General features: G+C 43.9%; 1 protein-coding gene across 1 annotated transcript in view; it reads right to left on the minus strand.

Moving 5' to 3' along the window:
• LOC306927541 (short transient receptor potential channel 4-like) overlaps positions 1-12,741 on the minus strand; it is a 110,115-nt gene that overhangs the window by 32,996 nt on the left and 64,378 nt on the right. The window contains exons 7-9 of the mRNA XM_079507315.1: positions 8,203-8,539; positions 7,532-7,671; positions 1,525-1,725 (exon numbers count right to left, since the gene is read on the minus strand). Of these exons, the coding sequence (XP_079363441.1) occupies positions 1,525-1,725; positions 7,532-7,671; positions 8,203-8,539 (678 nt within the window). The remainder of the gene's footprint in view (positions 1-1,524; positions 1,726-7,531; positions 7,672-8,202; positions 8,540-12,741) is intronic.

Genomic DNA, 12,741 nt, shown 5'->3' on the forward strand with positions numbered 1-12,741 from the left:
CAGAGGAAGTGTAGCGTGCCCAGGATTACATTAGATAATTGACACCGGGTGAAAAAATGGGTTGCAAAATCGTGGGATAAAAAGCAATGGTTAAAACTATATGGTTATCAAGCTGTGTGTCGGGACCCCCCGGTAATCAACAGACTATAACAACTGCTCATACACTGGTCGAATTATCACATGATATAAGAAGAAAGAGGCAAATATTTTGAAAATAACCAATCTACAAGCTTGTAGATTTCCTATTTTCACAATAGCTATCTGTGGAACCGATTCAATCAAACAAAATGTAATGGCTCAACTCCTACAATTCCGACAAGGGCTTGTCAGTGTGTGTGTGTGTGTGTGTGTGTGTGTGTGTGTGTGTGTGTGTGTGTGTGTGTGTGTGTGGGGCTAATTGTTCTCGTTAAGACCAGATGTGGACACAGCATGACATGTAATACGCTCTGCTGGGAACAAGGATTATATTTGTTCAAGTTCAAGTTATGCAAAAAGCAATACCAAAATATAGTGCTCCCGGGGCCGTAGTGTGATGCATAAAAAACTGTGAATTAAAACAAAGCAATACAAATAAAACAACTCTTAAAATGAAGTGTAGATCACCAAAGTGCTAAAGTGTAAAACCGTCAGGTGGGTGAGGTGAGAAAAAAGCTAATTTCTAAAACGGTTAGTTACAAAATACTCCATAAACACGCATCTACAGTATGACTACATGTAGTTGTATCACTGTTGCAACAACCTGTTTACATTGTTCTTGATTTTAGTTTTTCCTATTAGCGAGATAAAAAGGAGTGCACATTTTCTTCCTGTGTATGTGAAAGTGTGGTGCCCCGGAGGACAAGACCGGGCCACAACCTCTCTGCCCCGGAGGACAAGACCGGGCCACAACCTCTCTGCCCCGGAGGACAAGACCGGGCCACAACCTCTCTGCCCCGGAGGACAAGACCGGGCCACAACCTCTCTGCCAATCCGGATCAGTTCTGTTGGCACCGTAAGTTGTGCGTCGGTTTGCCGAGTGGGAGACTGTGGTTCGATCACAACTGAACTCTGTGTGAATTACTTACAAATATACTTAAAAACAAGGCAAATACTGCGATGCGTATCCGCTATAGGTACTTGCATTGCAACCTCCTTGTTTGTGCATGAGGCAGTCACAGCCCACAGCCAGGGACTAATGTGGTTAAGAAGATGCATGGTAATGTGGCGTCGTCATGTCGAATAATGTCCTTGTGTAAGACAAGACCCGATGAGCAGGTTGGTGCTTTGTGTAGCAGTAGCAGCTAAGAGCCTCTGCCTGATGACCATGCAAAAAAGCCTAATATCTTCCCCCAGGCAAGGGGGAATTCCCCTTTAGCCTAGTGGTACAAATGTTGGCTTTCCATGTAGCAGACCAGGGTTCAAATAAAATCCCAGGCGTTACATTTCTATGGTTTCATCCAGTGTGTGAATGAATGGGTGAATGTAAAGAAACGCTTCCATGTACCATGACATATATGTGGATTGTGGACATTTGTGTGCTTTTACCAGGCAGTAGATGAAGAGGAACTTGAGGATGTCCAGTAACATCCTGCCCAGGGAGATCTGCAGTGGGCCCAGGTGAGAGTTGGCCGTGAACAGAGAGATGAGGCGCAGGGAGCTGAAGATGTTTGCGATGGCGAACACTGCCTCTGCCACCAGGGTGGGATGCCACATCTCCCACTGGTTCCGTGGCTTGCAGCCGCTGTACTGGAGGTGATGAAACACATGCACAGAAAATACATAGTAGATATTAGACCTGCATGGGTCCATGAGCTTAAAGGACAACTTTAGTTTTTTTCAACCACGGTTCATGTTTTAGGTTGTTATGAGAGAAAGTTAAAGATGATTTTTTTTTCATTTGCTGCTTTCTTTCGTTTTAGGGATTTTAGTGTGGCTTCCCCCCAGTAGGCTACCTTCATATTCAGTAGATCATGTGATATTTTGTGGCCAGATGTAATTTCGTGGGGTCTAGTAGGACTATAGTAAATGATAAAAAAAAAAAAAATCGCTATAAAATATTGTAAAAAAATAAGTATTTAGCCCCATGCTCGAAAAAACGAAAGAAAGCAGTAAATGAAAAAAAATGAACACTCATATTTTACTTTCTCTAATAACAACCTAAAACATGAACCTTGGTTGAAAAAAACTAAAGTTGTCCTTTAAATCGCAAAATTACTATGAAAACCATTTCCTTTTTTTTTTATCCCACGGTTTTGTAACCCATTTTTCACCCCCTGCTTCAATTATCTAATGTAATCCTGGGCTCTACACACCCTCCGCCAACCTGGGGAGAGCAACGGACTTGAACTCATGCTTCCTTCATGCATGAGGAGTCCAAGTTGCTCCTTTACACCTGACAGGGAGGAGTTTTCCCGGTTGGATGTAGCGTGGAAGGAACACGTTATTCCAACCGGTTCCTTTCCCCTCCATCAGGCGCCCCCTGCTGGCCAGGGGGAGGCAGTTTAGAGACCAGTTCCTTTCCCCTCCATCAGGAAACCCCTGCTGGCCAGGGGGAGGCAGTTTAGAGACCAGTTCCTTTCCCCTCCATCAGGAAACCCCTGCTGGCCAGGGGGAGGCAGTTTAGAGACCAGTTCCTTTCCCCTCCATCAGGAAACCCCTGCTGGCCAGGGGGAGGCAGTTTAGAGACCAGTTCCTTTCCCCTCCATCAGGAAACCCCTGCTGGCCAGGGGGAGGCAGTTTAGAGACCAGGATTACTGCATGTTTTTTGTGAGGGTACCTACCCTAGGGCAGTGGTTCCCAAAGTGGGGTCCGGGGACCCCCAGGGGTACCTGAGGGACTTCCAGGGGGTCCCCAGCTAAATGATAGTTTGGAACCAAATGTGACCACACGCCATATAGAGACTGCCATCGCGGGGGTGGCAACTGTCGAGGAGAGCTGAAAAACTATTTTTTTTGTCCTTTTTTATTTTTCTGTCTAAAATAATCTGAAGCTATATTATTATTTATGTCATGTTAGAGCAGGTCTGAAATAAATGTCAGAGCTGATATCGACATATAAATATGAAATAAATGCTTAAACATGTCACTATGTCTAATGTTATAACCATTGGGTTAACCAATGCTAACTAGACATACGGCTTCCCTGCTAAGTATGTAAATTCCGCTAGAATCCGCCTTTTTGTACACAATCGTTTTGGAAGATAATACTAGTCTTTTACTAACTTGCTAACAGAAATAGCACAGAAAGAAGTATTAACAACGATATTTTGTAAAAAGTGTGTTTATTTTGGTCCGCCTAAAGCTAATTCATGCTAATGTTCCAGCTGGGGGCACTGCTGACCACAACAATGGAAAATGCGGAAATGGCTTCCTATTTCCAATAGTAGAAGAAGAAGACTCGAATGAATGTATTGTAAACATTGTAACATTATGTCACCATAACGTGGTTATTATTAGTTGCTTTGGAATGTACCTGCCATGAAAATAAAGGTCATAATAACGCAGATCGCATCGATATGTAATATAGCGCGATAATGTACTTGTTTTAGCTACACGATTGATATCAATATATTAGCTAAATGTAGCTAACGGCTATCATTGCGGGTTGCCAGTTTCTGCGAGAGAAATAAGCAACCCGGTATATGAAAACAAGCCAAAAATAAGCGAAAATAGCCGATCTACATGCATAGCCTACAAACAACACAAATCTTGTGTCTGGCATACATTATTTACAGATGGGGGTCTGCAGACAAATAATAATAATAACAGGCTAATGAAACAGATTAAGAGAAGAGCCAAGAGGGCACAATTTGTGCTGGGAGGGTTTGAGAGCAAACTGTCCTGTTGTCTGTTGGTTACTGTTTTTTTAATTATGTGTCCATAATCAACTACACTTTAAAAACAAGCCCAAATAATCAACTACACTTTATTTTTGTCAAATACATTTGTATTAACAGGTTATAAATTATTATAAAATTGGTACAGTAGGCCTATGCATTATTTTTCTTTAGAAACAAGGCCAACTAATTATAATAAGCAGACATGGCAACACTGCTGGTTGACTAATGGAGGAATGAAGGGAAAACAGCGCCCCCTAAAGTCACAGATCACTGAACTAAAGCTTAGAAGTCCATTTTCTCTGCTTGGTCTTTTTTCCACTACTCCTGCAAGACATTTTTCTATAAGCCATATCTCCAAAACTGGTGGGTCAAACTGAACAACCAATATGTCAATTTTAAGCTATGATTCCCTGCTTTCATATGACATGAAAAAACGAAAATTCAAAAAAATCCAATGGCAGTCCTTCGATCAAATCTGGTCACAAATGGACCATTATGGGTCTGTAACTCAGAGAGTGTACAAATGGAATCAAACAGCCCCTAACGGGTCCGTTTGGTTCCATTTGTACACTCTCAAGAGTTAAATTAACATAGATTTTACAATATAAATTGGTGGTCCCAGAGATAGAAATGCCATTAAATGGGGGTCCGTAGACTATAATGCATGTCAAAGTGGGGGGTCCTTGAAATTAAACGGGTTGAGAATCACTGCTAGAGCCGAAAAACTTCTTATGGGGGTCCCTCGCATGTCTTTTCAAATGGGGGTCCGCAGGCTAATTTGTGTCAATTTGGGGGACCTTGACATGAAAAGGTTTGGGAACCACTGCCCTAGGGCAGAGGTTCCCAACCACCGGTCCTTGACCGGTGCCGGTCCGCGGGACATGTGCCACTGGTACGCGAGGAGCGAATCCCCAAGTTTTTCCGTCGTATAAAACGACGAGAGGACAAACACCAAACCTGAGTACTATAGTGACAGCGGATTTGCCGTTGCATGTAGAGCACGAGTCTGCACGACCCTTAATCTCCCATTAGAATGCAAATGTATGCCTTTCAGGCAGTGTTTGTATCCTCCTCGTCACTTTGAAAACGCTTCTGATTGTGGGGGGGGGGGGGGGGGGGGGGATGTGCGACGACACATCTTAACAAGGACTTTCCAAACAGCAGTGAAAAGTTTACTCTGTCCGTTCGAATGAAAATACCAAGGATTCGTCAGCGGACGAGTCAGTGACTGATTTATAAACGGCTTCGAGTCTGTGTTACTCTTAGAGTATATATGAATAGAGACGGCACCCGAGTTCTCCTTCCATCCACTTGCATTAAGTTGCTCAGAAGCGCATGAGGCGATTTCACTCCTCCTTCCGGTTAGGAACAGAGTGCATTCTGGGATTGATTGGGCCAAAGACATGAACGCGCTGCCATTGCACTGAAACCGCGTTCACGTGTCATCATGAACGTGCGCAATGATAGTCAACAGACCAGCGCGTTCATGTTCTTGGCCCAGCGCTGCAATACCAAATTCGGCCACTATGTCCATTGCGCCTCAGGGCTTCCTGCCGTCTCTATTCATATATACTCTAAGGTGTTACTTCAGTGTTGCGTAGCATAACAGTGACATCACTGTCCGATCCTTGGTATCTATCTTTACCGTTCATGTGTGGTCACTGGTCAGCGAGCAGCAGCAACAACAACAGCTGCAGCCTATATTATCACGGTCGCTCGCGCTAATGAAACAAAACACTACACGGTGACGGCACAGGATTATTATTTCATGTCAAAACATTCAAGTATCAGAAGATGATGTTACCCAGGTAAAGTAATGTGTATCAGAAGATGATGTTACCCAGGTAAAGTAATGTGTATCAGAAGATGATGTTACCCAGGTAAAGTAATGTGTATCAGAAGATGATGTTACCCAGGTAAAGTAATGTGTATCAGAAGATGATGTTACCCAGGTAAAGTAATGTGTATCAGAAGATGATGTTACCCAGGTAAAGTAATGTGTATCAGAAGATGATGTTACCCAGGTAAAGTAATGTGTATCAGAAGATGATGTTACCCAGGTAAAGTAATGTGTATCAGAAGATGATGTTACCCAGGTAAAGTAATGTGTATCAGAAGATGATGTTACCCAGGTAAAGTAATGTGTATCAGAAGATGATGTTACCCAGGTAAAGTAATGTGTATCAGAAGATGATGTTACCCAGGTAAAGTAATGTGTATCAGAAGATGATGTTACCCAGGTAGAGTAATGTGTATCAGAAGATGATGTTACCCAGGTAGAGTAATGTGTATCAGAAGATGATGTTACCCAGGTAAAGTAATGTGTATCAGAAGATGATGTTACCCAGGTAAAGTAATGTGTATCAGAAGATGATGTTACCCAGGTAAAGTAATGTGTATCAGAAGATGATGTTACCCAGGTAAAGTAATGTGTATCAGAAGATGATGTTACCCAGGTAAAGTAATGTGTATCAGAAGATGATGTTACCCAGGTAAAGTAATGTGTATCAGAAGATGATGTTACCCAGGTAAAGTAATGTGTATCAGAAGATGATGTTACCCAGGTAAAGTAATGTGTATCAGAAGATGATGTTACCCAGGTAAAGTAATGTGTATCAGAAGATGATGTTACCCAGGTAAAGTAATGTGTATCAGAAGATGATGTTACCCAGGTAAAGCAATGTGTATCAGAAGATGATGTTACCCAGGTAAAGCAATGTGTATCAGAAGATGATGTTACCCAGGTAAAGTAATGTGTATCAGAAGATGATGTTACCCAGGTAAAGTAATGTGTATCAGAAGATGATGTTACCCAGGTAAAGCAATGTGTATCAGAAGATGATGTTACCCAGGTAAAGTAATGTGTATCAGAAGATGATGTTACCCAGGTAAAGTAATGTGTGCGTCACTCTGAATGTTTAACTAAAGTTTTCCACATATGTCCAAAGTAATTTCTGAAAAACACATAAGCCTAACCTTAAAATAAATAATCATACTTTGTTGATATAACGCCATTTAGGTCAATGATATAACGTTATGATGTGATATAATAATAATATAGCAGCGGGTAGCCTATTTAAGGGCCAGTCAACTGTCTTCCGTGAGAATGTAAAAAAAAACCTGCCTTTCCGTGAGTCACGTCACACCTCCATATATGGTCACGCCTCGTGACATCATGCCTCCATATATGGTCACGCCTCCATCTCCATATATGGAGCTGACCTGTTCTGACATTCCATATGTTGATCCTTCTCCACCCGTCCTTCCTCTTCGATGTCTCCCTTTGACTGATACCTTTCCTTCAAACTCTAGACGGGCCTGCCCCAAAGTTATTAGTGCAGCCGCGCCCGACAACCGGCGACTAGAGTTCTCAAAAGGCCCGAAACATAAGACCCGGCCCTACCTGGGCCCTCATCAAACCCTGTACACTTAAGACACTGCCCCCGCTGCCACCCTTAGATCGCCATATATGGAGCTGACCTGTTCTGACATTCCTTATGTTGATCTGACCTCATCAAACCCTGTACACTCAAGACACACTCCATATACTGTATGGCCAGTACAGAATTCATTCCATATGTTGATCTGACCCCCCCCCCCCCCCCCCCCCCCCCCCCCCCCGAGATTGCTTCTCGCCCTCAGGGCGTCTTACTGGTAGAGTATAGCATGCTTAAAGATGTATAACACACCTTAATTATTCTTTTTTTTTGTTACCTTGGTGTAGGCAACGATCTTCAGTGAGATGGTTGCCAGGTAGAGAGAGTTCATGACAAAGTCCATCAGGTTCCACCAGTCATGGATGTAGTCCTGGAAACCACCGTCCCACATCTGTTTGATCTCTGTCCAGATGAAACCTGGCGGACAGACAGCACAACAATACACTGCAGCATTCACAATGACTCATTGGACACTTGTATATTGTTGCATTTGGGAACTACGCACAAAAACACCCACTCCCACCCACTCTTTTACTTCTAAAGTCTGTGATGTGACAATAAAACGCTGTGTTGTCTTTTTATATCTCTCGCATGAGTGCCGCTGTTTTAGCGCCCCACCTGCATTAAAAATCACACCCATGTGAAGTGACGGGCGCTGATATATTAAACTCATGTTGATTAGGTGATGTAATGGTGATGAAAAAACAAACGGTGCCAACAAAAACATGAAATTATCTTTATTGTTAATGGCATTTAATGTTTGTGTCAGGGACAAGATGACGTAAATGCTCCCTTCATTGTCAATGGCGTTTTTAAAACAAAGTTTTTTTTAGTTCAAACATTAAACCTGTATACAAAAAAAAAATCAGGCGAATATTTGACTTTGATGTACAGTGTGGAATACTGGGTTCAATGTTCTTAAAGTGTAATATTGCCGTATTGTCCTACCCAGCACCCAGGGCAGGATCATCCACTCCACGGTGGTGGGCGCGGGGCCCTGGCGGTCGGGCTCCGTGTGGACGATGTGCTGCGAGGCCAGCAGCAGCATGAAGAGGAAGGTCAGGTAGGACGCCGTGTGGCAGATGAACTTGATGAAGGGCTTGCGGATGAAGAGGCCGTAGCGGCTCTTGGGGGCCATGAGGTAGCAGAGGGCGAAGGCGGGGAACATCAGGCCGATGAACACGCAGGTGAGGAACTTCCCGGCCCAGTGGCGCCGCCTCCAGCCGGGGAACTCGTCGTACCAGCGTGACGCCAGCAGCTGCTGGCAGTTGGGCTGAGCCACAAACTGGAAACAAAGAGGAGAGGAGGAGAGAAGGGCATGATTAGCCTGGCATGGTGGTTGCATCTTTTTTTTCCACTTAAAGGAGCATTCAGTGATTTGGGTGATTTGGAAAACCCCCCGGTCTGCCCATGTAACAACATGTGCACATGCACACGCACTACAGTGGGGGGGGGGACACAACAGGCCAACAGCACGCACACCAAGGCCCGCCCCTGCTCCCGCCCCGGCGGAAGGCCCCTCTCATCCTGATTGGATGAAGGCTGGGCCATCTAGCCAAAGACGAAACCTAAGGTTTTTTGACCCCAGTGGTTAACTGGGGACAGGGAGGAACTCCTTATATGGTCAGAACACTCTATAGTAGGGAGGATTATCACAACAAAACTAAAAAAATCACACCCGTGTGAACTGAGTGGTGTAAGGTCTTATATAGCCTGTCTGACGTAATGAAATCATGTCTGACGTAATGAAATCACACCCAGGGGAACAGGGTGAACATAGCAACCATGCTAATTTTTTCTGCACAGACTAACAAAGCCAGTTGTAGGAGTGGTTTACACCACTCAAAAATAAGTGATATTTGAAATAAGTGAAATCACTGAATATACCTTTAATTGTTATTGAGAAATAAATATAATGACAACAAACAGGAAAGAAAAAGTACAAGGACAAGTACTGTTGTACAAGGACAACAGGCGGTGGGTTCGGGGGGGGGGGGGGGGGGGGGGGGGGGGAGTTGCACCACTCAGTTCACACAGGTGTGATTTTTCCATGACATACAATTCCTCAGTAATGTCCATCCAATGTTCTTTCGTTGGTGGGTCCTGTTGGTACCAGCGTCGTGTGATCGCTTGTTGCTAAAAGGATCTTGATTGGCCCAGACCGTTAGCTCAACCGTCTGGGCACCTAGGCTGCCAAGCCAGCCTGACGGCGTGCCGCGGGCTCGACTCCCGATCGCGACGGCCTTTGCCGCGTGTCTTCCCCCATCTCTCTCCCCGTTTCCTGTCAGTCTACTTTCAACCTATCAATAAAGGCAGAAAAAGCCCCAAAAAATATCTTGATCAAATATTTATCCTGTATTAGAAACTCTTCAGGGATAATTTCCTAACAATAAAAAGGAACAAGTCTGAGGTATCTTAAAACACAGAATGGTCTGTGGATATCTTGCCAGTCTTGTGTGAATATCCTGCCAGTATTTCTGAATTTTTATTTTCTAAAAATCTAAGTCAACCTCCTTGAGGTCCTCAAAACCAAGTACTGTCCCATACCTGGGCAGACAGGGCTTATTCTGCCCTAACCCGTTCCAATGCACTCTCCAACAGTGTTGTTTTCATCGACTAAAACTAAGACGAAATTTTTTCGTCGACTACCTTTTTCCACTGACGAAAACTAAATGGAAACTAAATGATGACTAAAACTAAGTCATCTGACAATTTCGTCAACAAATAAAAACTAGACTAAAATGTTAGGAAGGGACTAAGAGATCCAGTATAAGTCATTTTACACTTGATTGCATGCTGAAAATAGCAGATCTACAAGCCCATAACGCATCACAGCGCGACACGTTGTGGGCTTGTAGATCGGCTATTTTCAGCATTACGACAGCATCAAGGCCCGCCAAAACACATTTTGTTCGACTAAATCAACTGTAGATTTAGTCGACTAAAATCTTATGATATTTAGTCGACTAAAACAAGACTAACACTAAAACATTCCAGGTGACTAAAATGTGACTGAAACTAAATGAAAACTATTCAAGAGACTATGACTAAGACTAAAATCAGAATTTGCTGCCAAAAACAACACTGCGCTCCAAGAGTCTCAGAGAGCCTCCACCGTCCAAACCTTCAACACTGCTCTCAGTCAAAACGCACCTCTTCAGTATGGCTTTCCCCAGCTAACTCCTCTTCAGTATGGCTTTCCCCAGCTAACTCCACCCCCCTTTCTCATCATTCAATAGAGGGTATGCACGTGACATCATCATCAAACCCGGAAATTATGCAGGAAAAAAAAGTGGCAAAAACCTACTTTCTGGCCTTGACAGCCCATGCATCCAAACAGAAGTCCAATCTGATTGCATTAAACAACGTTACACAATGTTAAACTCACTTTGCCTGTTGCTTTGCCACTCGATTTGCCACTCGATGTGCCATTCACTTTAAGCATGCACATACCCTCTATAGCAGATCTACAATACATATATCGGTTATAGCTAAAATGTAAAATGACATGGATGCTTTCCCGGTTTTAATGGGTTAAGACAGGTTCTCACCTTGTGGCACAGCTTCACTGACAAGAACAAAAAGTTCTACAGAGACTGGATCCATACATGCTTCCAAAACCAACTCTGTGAGGAATGATTCTAGAACGACAGTCTGTTGAACAAACACATTGTTGTCTTGCAGTCGTGATGATACCAGCCTGCAGTGCAGAGCCATTCAACTCAGCCAAACACACATTTTAATTGGAGTTGTTTATCTATGTTGACAGTAACTAATGAGCTAAATGCTTTGCAATTGGAAATGCCATGTATAAGGTGGACACGGCTACGCACACACACACACACACACACACACACACACACACACACACACACACACACACACACACACACACACACACACACACACACACACACACACACACACACACACACACACACACACACACACACACAGTATATATATTTATAAGGTCGCTGTCGAGCAGAAACCTGTGTCCCTGGGTCTGTCCCTGGGTCTGTCCCTGGGTCTGTCCGAGAACGAAAATAGCGTTATAGCGTTTGTTCACCACGTTGTTCACCAGGAGTCACTGTAGCACAGCCTAACACACAGACACATACAGGCCAGGGAGGAGGGCTTGTACAGTACAGTACAGTACAGTACAGTACAGTACAGTACAGTACAGTACAGTACAGTACAGTACAGTACAGTACAGTACAGTACAGTACCACTCACTTCAGACGGGTCTGATTTTTTAATAAATGAATGCCCTACTTGACAGCTGTTGTTTCACAGACATGCCCTAACCCAGGGGCTGTTACACTGAAGAACTCTATGCCCCAATGAATGCACTGTCGCTGTTCTGCCTTGCTGTGCTGTTATATGGTGTAGTGGCGATCGAGGCCCATGAGTCAGTCAACACTTACATTACTTAGTCAACAGTCTATTGCAAAATCCCTATTCTGCATCCCTGCAGAATAGGGAGCTGGAGCTTGTTACTTTAGCAGACAGTTTGAGGGTCCAATGGAGTTAAGAGGTTTTGTCAGAAGCACTTTTCAATACTTTTCATACAGCACACATACGTAAATGATGTTCACATAGCATTGATTTATGAAAATACAGACAGACAGACAGACAGACAGACAGACAGACAGACAGACAGACAGACAGACAGACAGACAGACAGACAGACAGACAGACAGACAGACAGACAGACAGACAGACAGACAGATAATGAATTTAGCCCCACGTGGTATTAGTCTTACTAAAACCACACAATGTAAAGAAGGTAAATTCTGCACATACACACATGCTTGCACACACTAATGGTGTGTAACACAACACCCTCCAGTGTCCTGACATCAGACAGAGCCGTGTCTCCGCAGGGTGCCTTGCACAGCCTGTGTTGTTACCATGGCAACTAAGCGGACTGGAGATCCCTGCATCCTGCGTCAGCGCTGAGAGGTTATAACAGCTCCCGTTATATCCACACACCGTTCAACCCTGTACCTCACACCGTTCAACCCTGTACCTCAGCATGCAGTGGCTCCCAAACCTTTTAAAACAAAAGACCCAACCCTGTACCTCAGTGCAGTGGCTCCCAAACCTTTTAGCCCAAAAGACCCAACCCTGTACCTCAGTGCAGTGGCAGTGGCTCCCAAACCTTTTAGCTCAAGACCCAAACGAGAAATTAGACGTCCAGACGACCAGAACTAGTGAAATGTCCTAACTTATGTGACTATGTTTAGAGTACCAATAGGGGCAAAAGTGGTGCTGTTTCAGTGCCAGAAACAGAGAGAGAGATAGTGTTGCACTGTTGCCTGCTAATTACAGAGAGAGAGAGAGAGACAGGGGGAGAGGGGAGAGGGGAGTTGCACCACTCAGTTCACACGGTGTGATTTTGTTTTAAGTGTTGGAATTGTTTTTTACTTTCTTTTGTTTAAACCTTGTTTTATGTTTGTAGGCTATATGACAGTGGTTCCCAAA

This window comes from Electrona antarctica (genome assembly GCF_951216825.1).
Source record: "Electrona antarctica genome assembly, chromosome: 8".
NCBI lineage: Eukaryota > Metazoa > Chordata > Actinopteri > Myctophiformes > Myctophidae > Electrona > Electrona antarctica.